This window comes from Xenopus laevis, chromosome 7S (genome assembly GCF_017654675.1).
Source record: "Xenopus laevis strain J_2021 chromosome 7S, Xenopus_laevis_v10.1, whole genome shotgun sequence".
NCBI classification, from domain to species: domain Eukaryota; kingdom Metazoa; phylum Chordata; class Amphibia; order Anura; family Pipidae; genus Xenopus; species Xenopus laevis.
In genome coordinates this window covers 89,566,215-89,591,288 of record NC_054384.1, presented here as the reverse complement: position 1 = coordinate 89,591,288, position 25,074 = coordinate 89,566,215, and the positions used below count along the sequence as shown (strand labels likewise).

Below are 25,074 nucleotides of genomic sequence, written 5' to 3'. Positions count from 1 at the left end.
CTCGAGCATCTGAATAATGTGCAAGTTATGGCACATGTAGGGACAGCAGTCCTGCAGCAGTACTACCATGGAGGAAGGCAGTGTACAAAGTACAAAAAAAGGCCAATGATGTATATAGTGAATAAAGTACCCCCTCTTGTAAAATATAAGGATATTATAAGTTACCGAGGAGTTCCATGACCATATAAAAACACGAGGCCGTATACAGGTCATGGAACTCCGAGGTAACTTCTAATATCCTCATATTTTGCTACTGGGGGTACTTTATTTATTATAATACACAATTTTCAGTGAGTCATGTGACAGAAATGACATCAGAACTCACCGTTTATAAATGATGACATCAGAACTCACCGTGTATAAGGATATAATTTACAAGATATTCATGGCTTTTGTGTATTATATGACGATATACCCTAATGTCTTTTTAGCCTCCATCACATCATCAACAGGAAACCCTAAACCTGCAGTTCCATGTTGGACAACTAAATAAAAAACATGTAGTTGTTAGTTAGTTGATTCATTTAATATCCTCAAAAACCACAATGTATCAACTTCATGTTGTGCTATCCAAACTTAACTTGACTACTCAAGGAATCTCAATTAAAATGTTGATTCTGGTAAATGTAAAACATTTTTTTTTTTTTTTTAAAGTCTGATTTGTTTTATAACTTCCAGGTTTCTGATGAACTAGAAAATGACAAAATGTGCTTAGAGAACTACCAGAATGGATCATGGAACTGGCTTAAATTCATCCGAATCGCCTGCTCCTGCGAAGAACAAAATTTGGCAGTGTGCTATCTAAATGACCAGGTAAAGCAGCACTATTTATTGCTCTGTTAGTTAGTTTGTTAGTTTGTGTGCTAAACATCACTACAATAGGTGTCTGCTTTGATAAGAAATAAATTACTCCTACAACAGTAATGGGCCAGTAAATAAATGAGATACGCTCAACTTTTCCAGCTATTTTTTCTATTCACATTAGAGTTATTCTCCTCCACTACAGGGGTTTGTGATCCCTAGTACAGATATTCAGCATCCTCATTTTCTTGTATGTTTTTTCCCCTAAAGGCTTTCAACCCATGTGCCATTATTATTGTAAGTATGTGAAGTGGAACCTTGTCCACTCAAAATTAGACAAAGGCCACAACTCATTTTGTACTGGTCACTGAACAGCTTTGGCACAGAAAAGGCTTTTTGATCTCTGCTGACCAAAGCCTGATTCAGACTACTCAATCACTTTGATTAAACCCAAGTGCTCACTCAAAGGCACACTGATTAGGGATGTAGCGAACCGCCGAGTATGTGTTCGCGAACGCCGTTCGCGAACACCGGCAAAAAATGATAGATAGCAGCTCCCTAACACAAGATAACAGCTGCCTGGTAGATCTAAGAGCAACACTCAATAGTAAAAACCCATGTCCCACTGAGACACATTCAGTTACATTGAGAAGGAAAAACAGCAGCCTGCCAGAAAGTATTTCTCTCCTAAAGTGCAGGCACAAGTCACATGACTGGGGCAGCTGGGAAATTGACAAAATGTCTAGCCCCATGTCAGATTTTAAAATTGAATATAAAAAAATCTGTTTGCTCTTTTGAGAAATGGATTTCAGCACATAATGCTGCTGGAGCAGCACTATTAACTGATTCATTTTGGAAAAAACATTTTTTTCCCATGACAGTATCCCTTTAATTTTAAGTAGGGATGGGCAAATTTTTTCGCCTTGTTTCACTGCAAAAATGACACCCATAGACTTGTATGGTGGCGGGCATCAAAAAAAAAAAGACTTTAATGGGCATCAGCGACATTTCGCCAGCGGCAAATTTTTGCCAAAACGAAACGGGTCAAATTTGCCCATCCCTAATTATAAATGATTTTATTATGATTTTTAATTTGCATCCCAAAGAATTTAAAACCTAGGAATAAACAAAAAAAGAAAAAGGCTTAGAAATTCAGTGCATGTTCTTGACCTATTAAATGTTAAGGCTTTTATGTTGTTGGATGACCTTGATCCCCTTGTAATAGCATACACTTATTTATATGAATATATCATTTTATTTATTGTGATTTATTTTTGTATTTTGCTGATTTCACTGCATGATTTTGCTCCTGTTGATATATTGGTGCTCCCTTTTATGTGAAATAATTAGCATCCTGCTTTAGCAATGTGAACATATAGTGACACTAAAGTGATTGAATACAGATTAAAAGAGTGAACTGTCACATCTCACTTGATCAATGGCCTCTGAGAAGAATGATTGGACATTCCTCCCTGTTAACGTTACTCTGAGTATAGTAGCATATTTTAACTAAAATTTAATTATCACAATGAGGCTGTCTAGTCTTTGATGTTTTTTGTGATTCAAATTTAGAATTTCGCAAAATATTGAAATTAAACTTTCTGTACTTTGAAAATATAACTACTTGCCTTTTGCCACCCAAGACATTTCAGAACTGGGTAATTCTAGTAAAATCGTCTTATTTATGGTTAGGAGAATCAGACTGAGGGGCTTCTCATCGCCTTTATATAAACAAGAAAACTCCACCAAGAAAGCTAATGAGGTGGGAATCACCTGGCCCAAGGACCCCTTTCCTAATTGCAAAACTGAAAATCCATTGACCACAATCACAATCTTGGTTTCTGGCAATGAAAAAAAATGCCTGAATGGAGATTGATGTTCGCTTTTTCCCACTGGAAGGAACAGAAGACAGTTGTAGTTGAATGTTGACAGTGATGGATAGAAAGTCTGGGTCCAAGCTTGGGAATAAGTTTGCCTTTGTTTGAAAAACAGCACTGGAGGTTCCTATTAGCCAAAAAGAGAGGGCAAATTCAAGAAATACATTCCACATAAAATAAATAACTTGATATTTAAGAAAATATAGTTTTTGTGCTTAATGGAGGATTGCATAATGAGCGCGCTGGTGCCATCTTAAAATAAAAACCAATCACGAGGTTTATTTAAGGGTGGAACATTTTTTGCAGAGCCCTTGTGTTGCAGGATGCATATACAATTATTCATTTTCATATATATATATGTTATATATACACATATTATCATTCACGTTACACCCAAAGGGTTGCAACGGAAAGGTTACAATCTAATAATTGATGCTTGAGGCACAAGAAAATAAATGGACTCGTGTAATGACGTTAGCAGTGTTTTGATCACTCCTGTTAGCTCTGAGTAAATCAGGAAGACCATAACTCTGCTCCCAATCATAATCATAAGTCTTATTGGCTGAAAATAATTTCACTGGTAGGAGTCAAGCAAACAGTAAAGACCAAATGGATTATTATTTCTGATTATATAGCCCTACAAATCGAATTCTCTCCCCATTAGCAAAACTACCAGGCTGGTGCATGAATAGTACAGTTGGCTTATGCAGACACGATCAATATACTTTCTTACTCAAGATTTGAGGGCTCACTAATGATTAAGTACAAGTGCTCCAGCACTAGAAGGTGCCCCTTTGGGCCCATCCACTGAGCCTTTGCACCTCTATTATCATGGAGTATAGGCTGTGTTCTGCACCTTACAGAGTTACTGCACTTCTCACCTATTTTGCACCTTTCCTAATACCATATAAATGGGGCCCTTGATTTTTAAGACTCAAATTAGATCTAATTACCCAATGTTTGCAAAAGTCACAGTTTCCAGAAACAGCATATTTCTTATGACTCCGTTTTGATCTACTACATGCAATCTAAAATGCATGTGTGTCTGTTCTGTAAGCATATATTTATGTCTATATATTCGCTAAATATATAAGTGCATTTTATTCAAAGTAGATGTACATCAAGTAGATGTCCACAAATGCTAAAGGGCTAATTCATTAACTTCGAGTGAAGGAATAGAAGAAAAAAAAACTTTGAATTTCGAAGTGTTGTATTGGCTACTTCGACCTTCGACTACGACTTCGACTTCGAATCGAAGGATTCGAACTTAAAATCGTTTGACTATTCGACCATTCGATAGTCGAAGTACTGTCTCTTTAAGAAAAAACTTCGACCCCCTAGTTCGCCACCTAAAAGCTACCGAACCCAATGTTAGCCTATGGGGAAGGATAGCCTTCGATCGATGGATTAAAATCATTCAAATCGATTATTCCTTCGATCGTTTGATCAAAGTATTTGTGCAAAATCCTTCGACTTCGATATTCGATGTCGAAGGATTTTCATTCCCAGTCGAATATCGAGGGTTAATTAACCCTCGATATTCGACCCTTGATGAATTTGCCCCTTAGTGTCAAGGAATGGACACATTAATATAAATTAGAGATGTGACTTGATATCAGTGATATCAGTTCTTTAAACTACTTTTTGTTTCTTTTTCAAATATTCACAAACTAACGCCAAAGTCAGAAAAAAATATTTTAAAAAAGGCAAAAAAAAGAAAATGTTGGTTTGATGCTATTATTTCTGACCAACACGTATGCCGGGCTGCCAGTTCCATCATCACTAATGCAGCAAAATTTGCCTTACTGAATGGGTAATAAGGGAAAAAATGATTTATTTTTCCTTATGCATTTTGTCAGTGCTTCTGTTTCTCATTCTCTGGGCTGCGTAGTTGCCAAGATGAATCAACTGCAATCACAAATCTCTGTTCCTAATCATCCCTACTGCGTAAGCTTCATAATCACAATAAAGTATATATTGTCAGAATACCAACAGATATAAGTGGCATAGCATGCACTTTAGGGGGGGAAACACGCTTGTCATTGAACAGGAAAGCCTGTCTCCACCTGAAGCTCCATGCTAGGGACTTCCTTAGGCCTTTCAATGTTGTTCAATTGCAAAACCCCTGTGTATAATGAACAGTGTACAATAGTGATTGATAAGCGGCAGCTTTGGACACATGAAAAGAACATATCTGCTGCAAATCATCAAGGTCACAGGATGCACTTTATCCCACAGGCAGCTGATTATGACAGTCTGCAGGTTAATATGAATAGGGATAATGCAAATTGGGTTATTTGCAATTATCACTGGGGTGTTAAGAGCATTGCCTTTATTTTTAACTCAGGCTTGAAAGGTCACTCACTCTCAATTATATACTGAAAGGTGTCTTACTTGTAGATCAGACCTCAGGAAGCTGCACAAAATTGCTTCTGTATTGCATGGTGGATATACGTCTGCCCTGACTGGAAGGAATAAGACCTCGAAGGAGAGCCCCATTTCATTATATCTGTATATTCTTTATTTCGTCTTTCCCTTCAATCCTCCAGTTGCACAAAGATCAGAGCTAAATGTTGGGTGCTGGCAATGTAGGAAAACAGTGGCCTTTACCTGTGAATTGAAAAACAGTATGGGGCCAATTCACCAAGCTCGAGTGAAGGATTCGAAGTAAAAAAACGTTGAATTTCGAGTAGTTTTTTGTGCTCCTCCACTATCGAATTGCCGTAAATTCGCCTGAGTAGAATGATTCAAATAGATCGAGCGCAAAAACACTGTGACTATTCGCCATTCGATAGTCGAAGTACTGGATCGAGCGCAAAAACGATGCGACTATTCGCCCATTCGATAGTCGAAGTACTGTCTCTTTTAAAAATACTTCGACTGCCTACTTCGCCACCTAAAACCTACCGAATTGCTTTGAAAGCCTATGGGAAAGTCCCATAGGCTTGTTTTCCAAGTTTTTGATCGAATAAAAAGGCATTCGATCGAATGAAAATCCTTCGAACGAATATTCGATCGAGCGCCTATTCGCCTGGCGAATATTCGCCAATTCGACTATTCACCAGCGCGTAAATTCGCCCGAATTGCCTATTCGATTCTATTCGATTCTACTCCCCTCGAAATTCGACCCTTGATGAATTTGCCCCTATATATATATATATATATATATATATATATATATATATATATATATATATATATATATTATATATATATATATATATATATATATATATACTGTGGACATCCCTAAGGTATATAAATGATATAATGTAACCCTTTTGTAATATATAAGGATATTTGGAGTTTCATGACTATATACGGCTACAAGTTTGTGATGGATTTACAAGTGAATACAAGGTTATATTTTACTGGTTATATGACTCTTGTGCACTCTACTAAAATTGTCTAATAATTGGTTAAAATAATTGTATATACCAGTTTCTCCCCAAAGGGCTCATAAAATAAACTCACAGCAAAAAAGAAATGTTATGCCAAGTTTTGAACACAAACAATTCTGCATGTCTTTTTTTTTTTTTAAAGTAAAAAAAAAGTTACTGCTTCATGAAACTTAGGTCAACAAGTAAATGCTAACCCTTCTTAAAGATTATTATTAATACAGTTATGTATCCAGAGTGGGACCTGGAGTTTTATTCGCCGCAAATTCCCGCCTGCCGAATAAATTCGCCCATCACTAGTTACAAATCATTATGTTTATATGTGTCAAAAGGAAGATGAATTAAAGGGAAAAAAACTCACGTTGAAAAACAAAACAAAGTTGCTAAATTTATGTTTTCTGCTGGCCAGTAATTTTTTCAAATGCAATATACAAATAGACATGCTGAAACTTTTCAGATGACTGATTAAAAATAACTTGTCCGAGTTCCATAAATAACACTAACCAAAAGAAAAAAAAAAGTCATAAATAGATTTAAGAAATCGCACTGAAAATAAAAATGTCTAATTAATGGGTCAAAATTCTTTGACCTGCCATTTGCAGCAAACAACTATTGAAAAACAATATCAACAAAAATTGGGCCAGAATACTTTTTTTCTGTTCATTTTGAGACATGTTTAGAATCGAATGCACTGAAATTACCTTGAGCTATTTCTAAAATTGTTACTTATGAGAGTTCCATTAGGAACAGATGGCAGTAGGTATGGATAACTACTTGCCTGTAAGGATATCTTAGAAAATAAAATAAAATATCATGCTAAGCACAGAGAATTTCAAACTATCTTCTATCAGTAAATCCTGATATGACATTTGCATTTAGTGAATAGGTCTCTTTCAGACTATATCATATCCAACCTGTGGACTCATTTAAAATGTACCCAAGGGCGTCCTGGATTGGGGACGATTGGCTGTTTTGAATTACTCTCAGAAACATATTAGCATGAAGCTAAACGAAAAAGGGTTTTATTAGCATGTCTACCATTTAATTTGTGATATTGGTATAGGACTGATGTTTTTTTTCTTCACTGGGAATAAGGTCTTATTTCCGTAATCTAATTTACAATACAGGGGAAATTAGAAGACTTATAGGGGAATGTAATAGAAGTCATTAACAAAAAGAAAATGCTTAGTGCCAGCAGTTATTCCTCTGTGCATTTATTTAATGTAATCCACAAAGTACTGTATGTAGTGAGTCATCTACCCAAAAAAAGATGGTTCGTTTATATTCTGTACCTTTTTCTAAAATATTAAAAAAGTTACTCTGCAACCAAAAAATCTATACCACCTTCACGCAGGTCTTAAACATACACTGCGCACAATGACAGTGTTGTAACGTAATTCTAATTCTAATGAATTATAAATTTACGGAAGAGCACTGGAGCCAGCAAAAAGAAATTATGGTGAATTATGACTTTTAAAAGTCATAATTATGACTTTAAATCTCATAATTATGACTTTAAAAAGTCGAAATTATGACTTTTAAACTCATAATTATGACTTTAAAAAGTCGAAATTATGACTTTTAATCTCATAATTATGACTTTTATTCTCATAATTATGACTTTAAAAAGTCGAAATTATGACTTTTAATCTCATAATTATGACTTTTATTCTCATTATTATGACTTTAAAAAATTGAAATTATGACTTTTAATCTCATAATTATGACTTTTAAATCTCATAATTATGACTTTAAATCTCATAATTATGACTTTAAAAAGTCGAAATTATGATTTTTAATCTCATAATTATGACTTTTAATCTCATAATTATGAGAATAAAAGTCATAATTATGAGATTAAAAGTCATAATTTTGACTTTTTAAAGTCATAATTATGAGTTTAAAAGTCATAATTATGAGATTAAAAATCATCATTTCGACTTTTTAAAGTCATAATTATGAGAATAAAAATCATAATTCACCATCACCTTTGTTTTTTTTTGCTGGCCCCAGTGCTCTTCCGTACAAATTAAACATTTTCTTTTTTTAAAAAAAAAATTGTAAATTTTGAGTAGTAATGGGCGAATTTATTCGCCAGGTGCGAATTTGCGGCAAATCTGCGCGATTCGCCGCCAGCGAATACATTTTTTTCCGTAAAAACTTTTCTGCATAAGTGAAACTTGATGATTGTTTGCAATGGTTTGTGGGAACTTGAGAAAATCTTCATGTTACTACCATAAAAAAATTCCATAAAGAATATAAGTATAACACGTTTTTATATTGTCCATAATAATGGCAAATCCTATACAGGTATGGGATCCATTGTATAGAAACCCACTAGCCAGAAAGCTCAGAATTTCGGAAAGCCCATCTGCCATGAACTCCATTTTATCCTAATAATCTAAATTTCTAAACATGATTTAATTGTTGTATGTAATAATGAAACAGTACCTTGACCTTGATCCAAACTAGGAAATAATGAATTCTTAATAGAAGCAAAACCAGCCTATTGGGTTTACTTAATGTTTACATGATTTTGTAGTAGACTTAAGGAATGGAGATTTAAATTACAGAAAGATCTGAGCATTCTGGATAACAGGTCCCATATCTAGTAGGGCCTCACGCTGCTACTGCAACATATACTTTGTAACATTACATATAGCTTTTAAACACACACACACTAAGGGGCTGATTTACATAGGGTCGAATATCGAGGGTTAATTAACCCTTGATATTCGACTGTCGAAGTTAAATCCTTCGACTCCGAATATCGAAGTCAAAGGATTTACCGCAATTTTTCTACGACCAAAAAAGATTAGAAATCCTATGGGGACCTTCCCCATAGGCTAACATTGAGGTTCAGTAGGTTTTAGGTGGCGAAGTAGGGGGTCAAAGTTTTTTTTAAAGAGACAGTACTTCAACTATCGAATGGTCAAATAGTGTTAAGCAAAGGTGAAAAAAAACCTATATGCCACCTATATCTTTGTATTTTCCACTGTTTAATAGGATACCACGACTTCGAATTTACTTCGACTTCGATTCGAAGTAAAATCGTTCGAATATTCGACCATTCGATAATCGAAGTACTGTCTCTTTAAAAAAAACTTTGACTTCAATGGTTCGCCAAATTAAACCTGCCGAAGTGCTATGTTAGCCTATGGGGAACTTCTAATGCATTTTCTACGTTTTCTGTAGTTGAAGTAAAATCGTTCGATCGATCGCTGGAAATCGTTCAAATTGTTTGAACGATTTTACTTCAACTGCAAAACGGTCAAATTCGGTAAAAAAAACTCGATTCGATGGTCGAATTTCGAAATATATTACATTTCGAAATACGACCTTTGATAAATCTGCCCCTAAATCTACTAGAATATCATGTAAACATTAAATAAACCCTATAGGCTGGTTTTGCTTCCAATAAGGATTAATTATATCTTAGTTTAAATCAAGTACAAGGTAATGTTTTATTATTACAGAGAAAAAGGAAATAGTCTATAAAAATTTGGATTTGTATAAAATGGAGTCTATGGGAGATGATCTTCCCGTAATTTGGAGCTTTCTGGATAACGGGTTTCTGAATAATGGATCCCATACCTGTATTCTGTTTTTGGTCACTTCTCCAGCCACCTGGTCAGTTTGGTGCCACTCTAAGATGAGTAATGGGGTCTTTCTCAGGCACTTCCAGTGTCTATGGATCAGTAATAAATAAAGTTCTTGCAATGACCCTTTTTTCAGTCTCAACTTCTGTTTCTAGGAAATGAGGAAAACTTTCTGGCTAACTGTCATTTAATATGACCATGTGGCATTTCTCAGTGTCTGTCCTTGGCATTAGCAGTTCTTCTCTAAAGGGCAAGTTAACTCTTTCTATAGAGTTAATACAGCTGTATTAATTGGTACAAACTTGCTTTATGTACTTGGAAGGATAAAACTGAATATAAAAGGGCATATTTATAATGTCATGTAAAATATGTAACAATAAAAAACAGCATAAGATCGGGTAAGGTATACATAGATTGTATAGTTACAAAAAAAGCTCTGTTGTTGTCCTTACGGGTGAATAAATCGGATGCATTGCAATGAATACAGGTATGGGACCTGTTATCCAGAATGCTCTGGACCTGGAATGCTCTGGACCTGGGGCTAATGGATCTTTCCATAATTTGGATCTTCATAGCTTAAGTCTACTAGAAAATATTTTAAACATTAAACAAATAGGCTGCTTTGATTCCAATTTCTTAGTTTGGATCAAGTACAAGGTACTGTTTTATTATTACAGAGAAAAAGGAATTTATGTTTAAAAATGTGGATTATTTGTATAAAATATAGTCTATGGGAGGCGGCCTTTCCGTAATTCAGAGCTTTCTGGATAATCGGTTTCAGGATAACGGATCCCATACCCGTACATCCATTGCACACATTTATAAAAGTGTGTGTTATATACATCAGACTAACAACTAAAAGTACCCATTATTTTTCATCACACTAGACCTGGCATGCAGTGTAGCGTTAAAGGCATTGGCACAAATATAGGCGGCAAAGAATTTCTGGCACAAGAGGTGTAAAATGTTTTTTTGCAAGTTTATACCTTTTTCTATGACAACATTTACATGTAGCTACACCTATATGCACACCACCTATATTTCTGCTTCCAAATATAATACAGGTATGGGACCTATTATCCAGAATGCTCGGGACCTGGGGCTTTCCAGATAACTGGTCTTTCTGTAATTTGGATCTTCACACCTTAAATCTACTAGAAAATCATGTAAACATTAAATATACCCAATAGGCTGGTTTTGCCTCCAATAAGGATTAATTATATCTTAGTTGGGATCAAGTACAAGCTACTGTTTTATTATTACAGAGAAAAAGGAAATAATTTTTAAAATTTGGATTATTTGATTATAATGGAGTCTATGGGAGACAGCCTTTCCGTACTTCGGAACTTTCCGGATAACGGGTTTCCGGATAACGGATCCCATCCCTGTATTGTTATTTCCCCTAACCTTCCACTCATTCATTATAAGACATTCAAATGAATAATATAAATATTTTAAAGCACCTGCTCTTTATATACACCTCCTTACAGATAAATGGCAGTAGGGGGTCCATTATTGTATAGATTATTGTCACTGGCCATTATTATCAACAGTGTATTGAAAATGTATTGTGTAGTTTTGTGCACAATATATGTTTTTATTCTGTAATACAACAAATTGTCTGTATATCCGTTGTATATTTGCTCTGCTGTAAATAAAGCAGAAATGCAAAAAATACATTGAGAAGGCTAAGGAATGTAATATATTTTACACGAAGCAAAGGTGTAAAAGATAGTTTCAGATATTATGACAATGCATCTCGATTATTTAAAACAATAATTACAAAGAGAAATTTCTGAATCTTTGGGTTTGCTAGAAAGTATGCCATTATTTACAGCACTCTAGATCAGCTCAATGAAATCAATGGGGCAAATTCTGGCATGAAAAGTGTTGTAAAAAGTAGAAAGTAACACCCGTTTTAATGCAAGTTTTTTCAAGCTAACACCTTTTTATTACTCCAGATATTGACACTTTGCTGCACATTCACATAAAATCATTGTACGGTAGTTTTACACAGTGTAGCCTTGCACTAGGCAAGTCCATAATGGAAAAGGACCTCGGAGTCGTTCTAGATAAGCAAGCAATGCCAGGCAGCAGCATCAGCATTTGCTGGAGATGGAATTTTTTTCACTGTACAGAGCACTGGTAAGGCCCTATCTAGAATATGCCGTACAGTTTTGATCTCCAGTGCTCAAACAGGACATTATTGAATGTCTCTTGACCAATGCAATGGTCTCGCAGGACGATCCTCCAACCATTAATTTTTTAATAATACATAAGAGCCATAAATAGCCTGTCAAATATGACTCTCCACCCTGAGCTTTTATACGGTAATGGAACTGCTCAGTGACTGCTAATCTCTTTCTATTTTACAATAGGGGAACATTATTCCCTGTATATTTAAAGGGAGGGAAGGGAACCAAGAATTATTATTGAAGGTGTATGACAACTATAATAGGTGAGAGTTAATGGGTAATACAAACACATGCACACGATTCTTTGCAGAATTGTGGCATAAGATGTAGTGATGGGCGAATCTGTGGCGAAATTCGTTATATGGCGAAAAATTTGCAAACGCATTGAAGCCAACAGGCATCAAAATAATTTTGATGCATGTCAATTTTGAGCAAGCAGCAATTTTCATACGCGGGACTATTTGGTCCAAATTAATTAAAAAATTATTCGAATAATTGTTATGCGGGTGTCAATTTTGACGCGCATTCATTTTAAAGCGTGGCAATTTTTTTTTGATGCAGTGCATTGTCACCAAAGTTTCGCTAAATTATTCGTCTGCAGTGAAGCGCATAAATTGTCTGCAAATTCGTGTCTGCCGAATTGACTTGAACTAATAAGGAGGCCATGGGAGTGAAATTAGGTTTATTTAAATATAATGGAAGTGCTATGGATCTGGCTAGAAGTGATAATAAATTAACAGAATAAAATGCACACACTGATGAATGATCAATACAATCCTGACTCCATCAGTCATTAACGCTCTAAAAGTGCATATATTGCATAAAACAGATGGTGTTAGTCATACATTTAGCCCCATTTTCTATATTATCAGTTGTTTTGTCAAATTAAGCATGAGTGCCTTGCTTATTAGCCATGTGCAAGTAATAGGGCAATTATGACCAAAGTATAATCTGAGAAAATGGCCGCCCTGCATCAGATGAATTAGTATTATTATTATCATGGTTAAAAAATTGCCTTTTTCCTCCTATTAGAACCCACACAGCCATTTTTAATCATCCTATGTTTATAAGAATGCATGAAGGATTTTTTTTTTTCAAAAAGTACAGTTAATACTATGATCATTATTAAATCCCAAAGGTATTAACCTGAGATACTCCAGTTGCTGCTGAACTACAACACCCAGAACCCCAAATATCTCACAGTACACTGGGTATTGTAGAGCCACAAGTCGAGGACTGCACAATGGATTCCATCCCTGTGCCCCCAGCTCAAGGGAAACAGTAATGATGTCTTATTCATGGCTATGTAACAAAGGTAACAATCTGTGTGATGGCCAAAAAAAAGAAAAAGAAAAAATGCTCCCCCCCGACTTCCTGCCGTTCAAAGATTAAAAGGCCATAAGCAGGAATCTAAAAGAGGGAAGGATATCAATAATGCAAAGGAACACAAAATCCAAGCAGGCAGGACTCTAATCTATTTCCCAGTAATGCACCGCACACAAATCCCTCAGTGTATCGTTGATCAAAATCCATAACATTTTTTGATGGGCGCAAAGTGTTTTCATTTAATTTTTTTATGTATTTCCCATTCAAATGTTATGTTTTGGGTTCTTTTTTTTTTTTGCTTACAAACTGAACATTGATTGATGCTGAACTTTTTGTAATGATTATGATGTTGCTTCAGGGAAGAGAGGAAAATGAGAATGTTGCTCAGACTGATGAATACATGTGTGTGTGTCATAAATCATATACAGACAAACCCTTGTATATTTCCCTTCCCCCCATCTGATTAGCCCAGTCTGACCTTATTGTTGCATAAAGGAAGGAATAGCCGGCATATTTGTACTGCAAGTGAATACTATTTACAGACTTGTTTACAATCCAACAATCAACCACAAAAAACAATTACATAAGATGGCATTATAGACAGATAGCAGGAGATCTTTTTTCCCTTAAAATGGATCACTGAAACAGAGGCCACCCCTTTAGACCGAACAGAACTTTCATTTGAAGCAACGTAGGGGGTTCTTCAAAGTGAGGTCTGTGAGATTGGGGAATGCACTGCTGGGTGATGTTGTGATGCTGATTCTGTTAATGCCTTTAAGAATGGCTTGGATGAATTCTTGGACAAGAGTAATATCATAGGCTATAGGGATATTAAATCTACAGTTAATATAGATATGGGTATATATATAGTTTATGAGAGTGTATGGCGGGGTCAGTGTGTGTATATGTGGATGCTCGGTTTTATTTGGAGAGGTTGAACTTGATGGACTGTGGTCTTTTTTCAACCCAAATTAACTATGTAATTATACCTAGTGCCTGCATCTTTCATCATTCGCGTTCACTTTTATTTGAGTTTTATTTGCCACTTATCTCCATGTCATATCTAAATGCTGTCTGTGTCATGTCTGAACGCTTGAGAATGTCCAGCAGGTAGGAAGGAGCCTTTATGCTGGGTAACCCAGATAACACCCATTAACTGCAGAATTAACAGCAGAAGCCATGGTAATGAGAAGGAAGATTTAGTAATCAGAATTAAAGCAAACAAACAAGCAGAAGTACAAAAGTGAAAAACCAGAAACCAGATACAGGCCTTAAGGTGGCCATAGACACACAGATCCTATCGTATGAATCGAGGATTCATATGATTTTCGGATCGTGTGTGGCGTGTGCCAACATCTTTCGTCCGGCGGAGATCGGTCGTTTGGTCGATCGGTCAGGTTTGATTTTGACCCGACCAATCTCGCCGGAGCCCACGGCACATCAGATTACACCCGATATAGCCATGTTTGTTAATGGCATATCGGGGAAAGATCCGCTCGTTTGGCGATGTGGCCAAATGACCGGATCTTTGCATCTATGGCCACCTTTAGTTGAGACAGAAGACTGAGTGGAGTCCAGTAATGGGCTGAAAAGGTCAGGGCTGGCAGAAGACTAGCAAAGTCCAAAAGGCAGGCCAAGGTCAGTGGCAGGCAGCAGTAAAGCAAGGTCGAGAAACAGACTGAAGGTCAAACCAGGAGATCCACAGAAAAAGGGTATCAGATGGGAGCAGGAGAGCAGGGGAATAAGAGAGCAGGGGAACAGGAGGCCAGAACCAGAAAGGGATCACAGGGACTAAAGCAAGGATCAAAGGAACAAAAGCGGGGATCACAGGAATGAAATCGGGGATCACAGGGACTAAAGCGAGGATCAAAGGAACAAAGGCGGGATCACAGGAAAAAAATCGGGGATCACAGGGACTAAAGCGAGGATCAAAGGAACAAAGGCAGGTATCACAGGAGTGAAGGCAGGGATCACAGGAACGAAGACAGGGATCACAGGTGGGAAGGCAGGGATCACAGGAGCGAAGGCAGGGATCACAGGAGCGAAGGCAGGGATCACAGGAACGAAAGCGGGGATCACAGGAACAAAGCAGGGATCACAGGAACAAAAGCAGGGATCACAGGAACGAAAGTGGGGATCACAGGAACAAAAGCTACAATTAAACTGTATCCCTCTAAAACTATGAATACTATGGAATTTATAAAAAAGCAAAATGGGAAAAAATGCTGAACAATGCACTAAAAATATAGGAAAACCTCTACAAATTTGAATTTTCCAGACAATTAATAATTAAAAAATAAAATCGAAAACCTCTAAAAGTCCAAATTGATTTAAAATGGCCCAATAGGATCAGCGCAGCTCCCACTGACTTCTAAGGGACCTCGACAGCTTTTACTTGGCACAGTTTTGCATTAGGGTCTTTCATGGTTTTTATAACTTATAAATCTTGAATTTTTAGAGTTTTAGAGTAATACAAAAAGCACAAAAAAATTCACGATTCACAAAGAAAAATCTTTAGCACTTAGGATTTCATCTTTGATGTATTGTTTATACTGTATATTTATAGTTTATTTATTTACTTGCACAGTTCTTTCCCTGCATGGTCTATTTATGTAGCACATGTCAAGCATAGTCTAATCGTAGCTATATAAATACAAATATACAGAAATACAGCAGAAAATCTGTTAACATTTTTGGTTTAATAATAGAAGGGATTTACACTAGCTTTACACTTATAATAGCTCTTATGGCCTATGAAAAGGCTAATGGGGAACTACAAGGACATACATTATGAAATGTAAATATGAGCTACCAAAGTATGAAGACTATTGATTGGCGAAATCTACGAATTTCCTGCGAAATTCGCGAAACAGAGAAAAATCAGTAATACTCGAAAATTGACACCCGCTGCAATTTTGGACGTGCGTTCTAAAAGTAGTTTGCGTCAATTTCGACGCAGGCGTTTAAGTCCAAAAATTTTTGACACCGTAGAATTTTCGTGAATTTAATCGCTGGTGCCGGAAATTCACTGGGAATACATGCTAGACTAATGTATTCGCCCATCACAAAATGAAGACAGTCTTATCTATTATCTTCAATGCTTGGGACCTGAGGTTCTCTTTCCATAAAGTGGATCCCCATGCTATTAAAAATATTTAAAAATTAAATGAAAAAACAACTACCATGGATTTACACTAGCTTATAAAAAGCAAATCATTTAAGGTGGAAACATTGTTTATTTAAATAGGGAACTATCGCCATGCCATATTTTAGAGCTTTCTAGATAACAGATCCTATCCTTGTACCATACTTGCAAAGGTCACAGTGAAGTCAGAAGTATTTTTTTTTCCTTTATAACAGACAATATCAAACAAAACAAAAACAAGAAGTACACTTACAGTGCTAGGAAACACAATGCAGTTGATTGTTTAGCTGCAAAAGAAAAACTTTCTCCACCAGTCAAGAAGAATATATAGTCGTCCAAGTAATTCAGGCAAAGAATGGACACTGGCAATCAGCTTCCTTACCCCCCCTCCCACCTCCTTTTGCTGTTCCGAACTAGGGTGAAGAGAATGGGCCCACCATGTGCCTAAATGTCTGGACTCTGGAACATTGGCTGCCAGGAAACAAAAAAAAAAAAACAATTAAATATTACGTTCTACAATGTGTGAACAAAACCAGTTTTTTTCTGTTATTCTCATTGAGTTCTCAAGTAGTATCTTTTTCATCTGTGCAACCAATAAGCGTTTTCCTGTTTTTTCTGATATAGCCCTAATTACCTTATCTGTCTTGTCCCACCGCCCAAGCAATTCTACATTTTTCCATACACAGAATTTATGAGAGATTGTACCTGCAGGGATTTTTAACCTTTATAATTAGGGATGGGAGAATAAATTAGGCAGGCACAAATTTGCGGCAAATTTCTGCATTTCGCCGATAGCGAATAAATCCGCTAACTCCAGCGAAAATTCACCAGCGTCCAAAAAATTCGGACATGCGTAGGAAATGTTGCTTGCGTCAAACCGACGTGCGTCAACACTATTTGGACGCCAATTGATTTTAACGTTTGTGTCAAAATTGATGCGAGCGTCAAAATAGATGCGATTTGTCACGGGCGTCAAAATTGGAGTTTCAAAAATTTTTCACCATTTCACGAATTCCCAGGAAATTCCTGATTTTTTCTGCAAAACAGGAGAAATTCGCCCATCACTTTTTATAATCTTTTATCCCATGAGATAGAAACCTGCATGGGTCTGTTTCTGAAGACCCCCACCCAATCCAGACCCCCTTAGCATAAGCTGTACCCAGTCCGCCGCAGCAATCTCGGACCGACCACAAGTTACGTTGCGTTGACCAGAAAAGATGTCACAGGATTGCTTTTTACATCATGAATCATAGGTTTTTTTTAGTTTTAGGATTGGCCGCCTGTAGTCCACCCCACTGCTTCGGATCTGGTACCCATGGGCCACCCCCACAGTGGTCACAAATAGTATAATCTTGACCAAGTCCTGATTGGTGATGGGGGAATAAATTCGCCTGGCACAAATTCACGGCGAATTTCCAAGTTTCGCCGCCGGCGAATAAATTTGCGGATCTCCTGTGAAAATTCGCCAGTGAAAATTCACGGCGTCGATTTCAGATTTTTTAGTGAAAACGTTCGATTTTCTCAATTTTTTCTTGAAAATGTTCGAATTGTTAGATTTTTTTGGTGAAACCGTTGGAATTGCTAGATTTTTTGTGAAAATGTTAGAATTGCTCTATTTTTAAATGAAAACGTTTGAATTGCTCGATTTTTTTGGGTAAACGTGCGAATTGCTAGATTTTTGTGAAAACGTTCAAATTGCTCGATTTTCCTGTGAAAACATTCAAATTGCTCTATTTTTAAGTGAAAACAGTGGAATTGCTAGTTTTTAGTGAAAACGTTCAAATTGCCTGATTTTCCCGTGAAAACATTCGAATTGCTCGATTTGTTTGTGAAAACAATCGAATTGCTTGATTTTTTCGCGAAAACTTTTGAATTTCACGTTTTTTTCGCAAACTTTCCGATTTCACTATTTTTAGCGGATTTGGCGGGAAGCAAAACGGGAGAAATTCACCCATCACTAGGCACGATCACATTGCAGGTTCCTGACCCAATGCAGGACTCTACCATGAGACTACCAAGGGGCACATTTACTAAGCTCGAGTGAAGGATTCGAATGCAAAAAACTTCGAGTTTAGGAAAAAAAATTTGGGTACTTCGACAATCGAATAGGCTACTATGACTTTCGACTTCGATTCGAACGATTCGAACTATAAATCGTTTGACTATTTGACCATTCGATAGTCGATTTACCTTTAGTAAATGTGCCCCCAAGTGTATATGCAGGACCCAGAGGGATGTAAGTATAAAATTCATTTCACAGAGGCGAGTTTCACACATATTTTGGTACTCGATTCTGTGAACATATTCATGTTTTGATTCTCTACATTTCAACTTTATACCCACCCATTTCAAAGCTGGTTATGCTGGTTCACACTGAGAATAAAAAAAGAATCAAAATCTGACTCTCCCACGCCCAATGGAACAAACCTTTACCTTTGTGGTTATTACTAACAAGAGTTACAAGGTATGAGACCTGTTATGCAGAATGCTTGGGACCTGGGGTTTTCCAAATAAGGGGTCTTTCTGTAATTGTGATCTCTATACCTTGAATCTGCTCAAAACATTAAACATTAAATAAACACAATAGGATTGTTTTGCCTCCAATAAGGATTAATTGTATCAGATTTTGGATCAAGTACAAGGTACTGTTTTATTGTTACAGAGAAAAGGGAAATCAGCTTTAAAATATTGGCAGATGACCTTCTTGTAATTCAGAGCTTTCTGGATAACGGATCCCATACCTGTGTCATGTTCCGAACTATTTGTATGAATTCTAGTACAGGTAAGGGACCTGTTATCCAGAATGCTTGGGACCTGGGGTTTTCCGGATAATGGATCTTTCTGTAATTTGGATCTTCATACATACACCTGCTAGAAAATAATTTTAACATTAAATAAAACCAATAGCTTGGTTTTGCCTCCAATAAGGATTAATTATATCTTAGTTGGGATCAAGTATAAGTTACTGTTTTATTATTACAGAGAAAAAGGAAATCATTTTTAAAAATGAGGATTATTTGGATAAAATGGGGACTATTATGGGAGACAGCCTTTCCGTAATTTGGAACTTTCTGGATAACGGGTTTCAGGATAATGGATCCCATACCTATAAATGGTTAGAGGAAATGAAAATCCAGTAATCAGTTTTATACTGTTAGAGTTAGTAATACAGGTATGGAATCTATTATTGGAATCTATTATTTGGAAGGCTTGGGAATTTTCCAGATCTAAATATATTTACCTTCTTTTTAATGATGGGTGAATTTGTTGCGTTTCGCTAAAAAAAATTGCGAAATTTGTGAAATGGCGAAAAATTAGCGAAATGCATTGAAATCAATGGGTGTCAAAATAATTATAACGCAGATCAATTTCGACGGCCGCAACAATTTTTATACACGTGTCTATTTTGTCCAAATGCAATGGGCGACCAAATAATTTTGACATGCAACAATTTTTATGCGTGCGACTATTCTGCCACTCTAAAAAATTTTTTTGATGCGCCGGATCTTTTGCCATCGAATTTTCGCCACAGTTTTGTGAATTTATGCACTGGCAGCGAAACACCGAATTTTCGCCCATCACTACTTGTTTTAAAATCCAAATGGGATTGTTTTGCCACCAACATGGATTTATACTTATTAGTTACAATCATGTCTTATTGTTATAGAGAATAAGCAAGAACTGTTTGTTAAAGCAGGGCCCTATAAGGGTTGGAGATTTCTGTATAAAGGGTTTCAGGACTATTCATCGTTGTGTTCTCAGTCTCACTTAACCTAAGGAAGATATGTAAGATAAGATCTTGAAAAGAAATAAATTGTCATTTATTTTAAAAAAAAAATGATCGATGCTGCAGAACTATCAGCTGTACAGAGCAAGGCAGGGAATCTTGTCGTTCTTTAGTTGTGGGCCGTTACAATATTCTGATTTTTATCAGCAAAATTAGCATTACGAAATAATCTGGCTAAAGTGAATCGTCTCCTGTGCTGCCAAGCAATGATTTCACCGGCAAATATGTATTTATTATTTTGCCAAGAGCCATGATCATTAATATATCTGTATTAAATGCTATTGAACTTCACCAGAAGCTATCAAACATGAATTCACTGTGCTCTAGGAAACAAATACATGACACTCAAAGTAAAATTACTTAAATAAAGCCTGACTTGTTGACTTTCTGTGAACATTTCCTATTCACATAGCAGTTTTGTCGATTCTTTTTGCTCTGCTTCTTTATTCCGGTTGCTGCCATCAAATCGATGGTACTCTGGGTTTGTGTGGACTACAACTCCCAGCATTCTCTGACAGTTACTGGCTGGTTTTTATGCTGGAAGTCCATCTGTTGCCATTGCAAGGTTTCTGTTGACTTTTCCACCTACTTTTCTTTAGTTGCACAGGCTGTTGTTGCCTTTACTGAAACTGTTAAATGTAATAAATATTAATAAATAAATATAGATATATATAAAATAAAGGGAGTATATTTTTTGTGTTGTGCATTTGGTAATACACAGCTGCCCCCATGTAGATAAAGGAGTATATTATTAATCTTCACAGCAGCTACAATTCTTTTTATAAAGAGCAAAGCTGTACATATAATAATGCTATATAAATAAGTTTGTGAAGTTTCTCATTCATCCAGGTCATGGTATATCTGTAGAAATAAGTCAAATCAAGTGGACATGCTGTGTATTTTCCTTGAAGACTTTCACCAGTCATCCAACTGGCTTTCTCAATTCAGAATAACTTGTCCTGAGCATATACAGACAATTAGGGGGTTATTTATCAAAGTCTGAATTTATTTCAAAATGCTCTGCCAAAAACTCAGATTTAGTAATGGGCGAATTTATTCGCCAGACAAAGCTGCACGTTACGCTTAGAAAAAATGTTGAGGCTGGCAACGATTCTGACGCCGGCGCGAGTTTTCAATTTTTTTCCAGTTTTGCGAATTTTGTGGGTGAAATTCGCGAAATTCGTGGTGAAACGGGACACATTCGCCCATCACTATGTCCGATTACATTCCGCTTATTTATTATTAGATTTTACAGAAAATGTAGTTTGTGGGAAAAAATCTTTCACGATTTTTTCGGATTTTCTACTGAATCTACCGATTTTGTATGATTTTTTTTCCTGAAAATTCTGAAATCTTCGGGATATTGCACGAAACACAGCGCACATCAAAAAAAAATCATTGGGACTTCTCCCATTGACTAATATGCAACTTCGACAGGTCTGAGATGCCGGATTTTCTGTTTCAGACTTTTCCATCCTCGGGGTATGATAAATCCCGAAAAATTCGTGATTTTTTAAAAGTCTGATTTTATACTAAAAAATCATACATTTTTCGGGATTTTTGCATTCGGAGTTTAGTACATAACCCCCTTAATGTTCTGTAAGCACTATAAGCTACATGCTACTAAGGTTCTGCTGGGTGGCCAGGAATCAAATTACCATCATTCATTAAACAAAGGACTACAAAAAAAAAGTGGATTTTTACATGTGTTTAGACTACAACTCCCATCACCCCTTGCCAGCCACATTTGCCAAAATATTATTTTTTTTGACACATACAGTTCTTACAATGTATTCTGCCATAATTAACATTAATTAGGAATCAATGAAATGCTGTTTTGTGACATAAATCTCACCTTTAAGACACATTTTTTAAAAGGAACTTGCCAGCAGCAGTCCCCCAAGCAGCGCATGAAACGCTCCCACAGAGAGCTGCTAATTGTTACATTTAATGCGCATGAGTGAAAACATAGTGATGTGGGCTCCTCTGGCTCTGGGCTACTACGCCTGACTCCTTAAAGTGGTCAGCAAACACAGGGGACAATTTGGGACATAAATATTCAATTAATGATCAGGTCTTTCCTTGTTTGCATGGATGAGAGGCGAAACGAGTAATGCACAGATAAGAGACCTACCATTTCCCAATCAGGTTATCACGTAACAATTGGCTTTATATTATACCAATAAAGCCAGGTCTTCTGCTCCCTCTTGCCTGCAGCCACCATCTCCCAGAGACGGGGAAGAGGAGCTTTATTTTTAAAAGCTGCATTTTATTATTTCAATTGTAGATCATTTGCCTTCCTCCCGTGAGGCTTAAATGAACTGCACAAATGGAGAGCAGTGTTTGCAAGGGGAATTGTTACACCACAACCATTAGAGATATTTGCCTAGATTTTTGTATAATTAAGGGAGGCTTTTATCTGACAATGACATTTAGAGCCCATATCTGCCCACAATCTAAACATAAGTAAGTGCACTTAATGATATTAATGTGTATTAGAGGGCATCATTTAGAAGGGGAATTCTGACTTCAAATAGGAAATAATATTACTTCTAATATATAAAAAGGCATATTTCATAATCAATTATGAGATTTGAATTTATTTTAATCGACATATTTTGTCCTAAGGCTTAAAAATATCAGTACTTATTAAATACACCTTTCATTAATTAAATTTTTGCAAATCGGTTTAAAATCCTTTTTTTCCTCTTAAAATCATCCCTTTCCTTCTCCCAAATCAGACTTGAAATGTTTTAAAATAACCTTTTTTTTTCTTGTTCAAACTTAAGTTTTCTTTGAATTTATTTTTATTTTTTTGGAATATTTTGAAAAAAAAAATGTTTTAACAGACACGCACGAAAGAGGGGGGGGGAATGAATAAAGAAAATATACTTCTTTTTTTTTAAAGTTTTGACACCTCCAGGGCTTTTAAGGGTTAGTTTATAAGGTGAGATTTCTAATATTCAAGAAAAAGCCTATTAAAAGCATTGTTAGAGACGTGCTTAACCCTCCCTTTAAACGACGGCCATGCAGTTTCCTTAAAGAATGTAAAATATATCAACAGTTTGAAAACTTGGATTGCTGTTTGTGTGTGCGAGAGAGAGAGAGAGAGCGCAGAAGAGAAAGGGAAAAAAAAAAGAAAACTTCCTCTTATGATTTTGAGCATGTTGTAGGCTCTGATATAGACATAATGTAGGGAGGGTCTCTGGAGAAATCAGTCCTCTCGGATGAGATTAGGGGGAGTGTCTGAGGCTTGGATCTCAGACCATTGAGAGAGTCGGATAATCACCAATGAAGCCCCACCTCGGGAGAGATAGAGATAGTTCAGGGGCTATCTTCAGGCCTGCCACAGACACAGGCACACACACACACACTTACACACTCACACTCAGTAGCTGGAGTGTGTCACTCTAATGTTGGAAGGATGGTGTTTGCCACAAACTCATCTGATACTGGGATAGCAGACTGGAAGGCTCTAAACACAAGTCAGGTCTCTGAACTGGTGCACCTTACACAGAGGAAAAAGGTTAGACATGTTTTCTGTTTGTTTTGTCACTTTCCCCCTTTTTTTTTTTTTTGTCCCGTATCTGTGCATGTTTCAGTTGTTGGGTGAACTTGGAAAACAGCAGGAAGATATATAAAAGTTTCAGCCCAAATTCTGCAAATTTTTGCTCAGGAGTCAACCTTGCTTGTTTTGGAACAAGGGAGACCCTGAGATGGACTAGGGTTGCCCGAATCTCTCGCTTATTCTTGTATGTTTGATTTACTTTTTATAAGATTGGGGAAAAAAAAAAAAAGAAGTTGAATTGGCTAAGTAAGGGTAAATAAGCGTGCTCACGAGAAAGTACAAGGGAGCAGCAGGTTCAGCTGCAAGGGGAGAACTGTATGTCTGGAGCGCCACCTTGTGGGCTCACAAATCCTGCTGTTTGGTAAAGAAATGATATTTACGATTATCATGAGGGCATCTTAACAAATTAACTTGAAAATCTTCAAAATTGTTACCGATTTTCTTTTTTTTTTCTTTAAATTTTTATTCATTTTCATTGACATAAAAGGTTTTCGCAAATGAAGTGACACTTAATTGGGTGCATCTCTATCAACAATGGATACGTTTACACAGTGCAACATATTAGTACTGAACTAGCTTAGCTTTTCAGATTTTCTTTTTTTTAAAAAAAAAAAAAAGATACCATGTTCTTTGCATTCTATTTGTATATAAGTCGGTTGCCGAGGACAAAGTCGGACCCAAAGGCATGTTCGTCAAATAAAATCACAGGAAATTTAAGTTGACAATTTTACAAATTTTAATTTCAAATTGAAGATAGCAAATTGTAACATTAAAAAAAAAAAAAAGACAGGTATCTGGCACCGGTTAATTGCATTTTACTGCGTGTTTGTGAAATGCGTTTTTAAAGCGACCTTTGTAACTCCAGTGTGATGGAGTTTTTAAAAGCTGCATTCTATTTTTCGTTCAGTTGCAGTTAGATATCATTGCAGGCAGAACCCTCCTTGTATAATGGATTGTGGAATATCTAGAATTTACAATAAATATTTGAACATGTTCAATAAATTCAAGGGAGCAAGTAAATATCATAATAACATATTTACACGGTATATTGAATTGTTTCATTAGATTTACTTGCTGTAATTGTATTGTTCTTATGATTCACAATTGCCAGCTCTATTTATTACAAAAAAGCATTGAGTAGGAAAGGCTACAGAGCATAAAAGCTTACAATCTTTTTTATTATAACGAAGTATTATTTGAGTACAGATTTTTGTAAAGGAAAATCAAAGTAAAATAAAAAAAACAACAATGTTCCTCTAGTAGAAACCTACAGATGCCTGCAGTAGCCACTTAGACATATGAGAATCGTTTTCACTGAACAACATGTTTGTACAAACTCTTTAATATTATTGCGTTGTAATTGATATAAAAAAAATCC

The 25,074-nt window shown here is 36.2% G+C and overlaps 1 protein-coding gene across 6 annotated transcripts in view; it reads left to right on the top strand.

Annotated features, from left to right (window-relative positions):
• Positions 1–684: 684 nt before the first annotated feature.
• The window catches only part of LOC108697710 (histone-lysine N-methyltransferase PRDM16-like), a 73,076-nt gene continuing 48,686 nt past the window's right edge, over positions 685–25,074 (top strand). For 5 of the 6 annotated variants that reach the window (XM_041571508.1, XM_041571507.1, XM_041571505.1 and 2 more), the window contains exon 1: positions 685–813. In XM_041571508.1, coding sequence (XP_041427442.1) covers positions 706–813 — 108 coding nt within the window. In that variant the 5' untranslated portion in view covers positions 685–705. Of the gene's footprint in view, positions 814–23,226; positions 23,655–25,074 lie in introns of those variants that run through there. The other variant, XM_041571506.1, reaches the window with a different exon arrangement.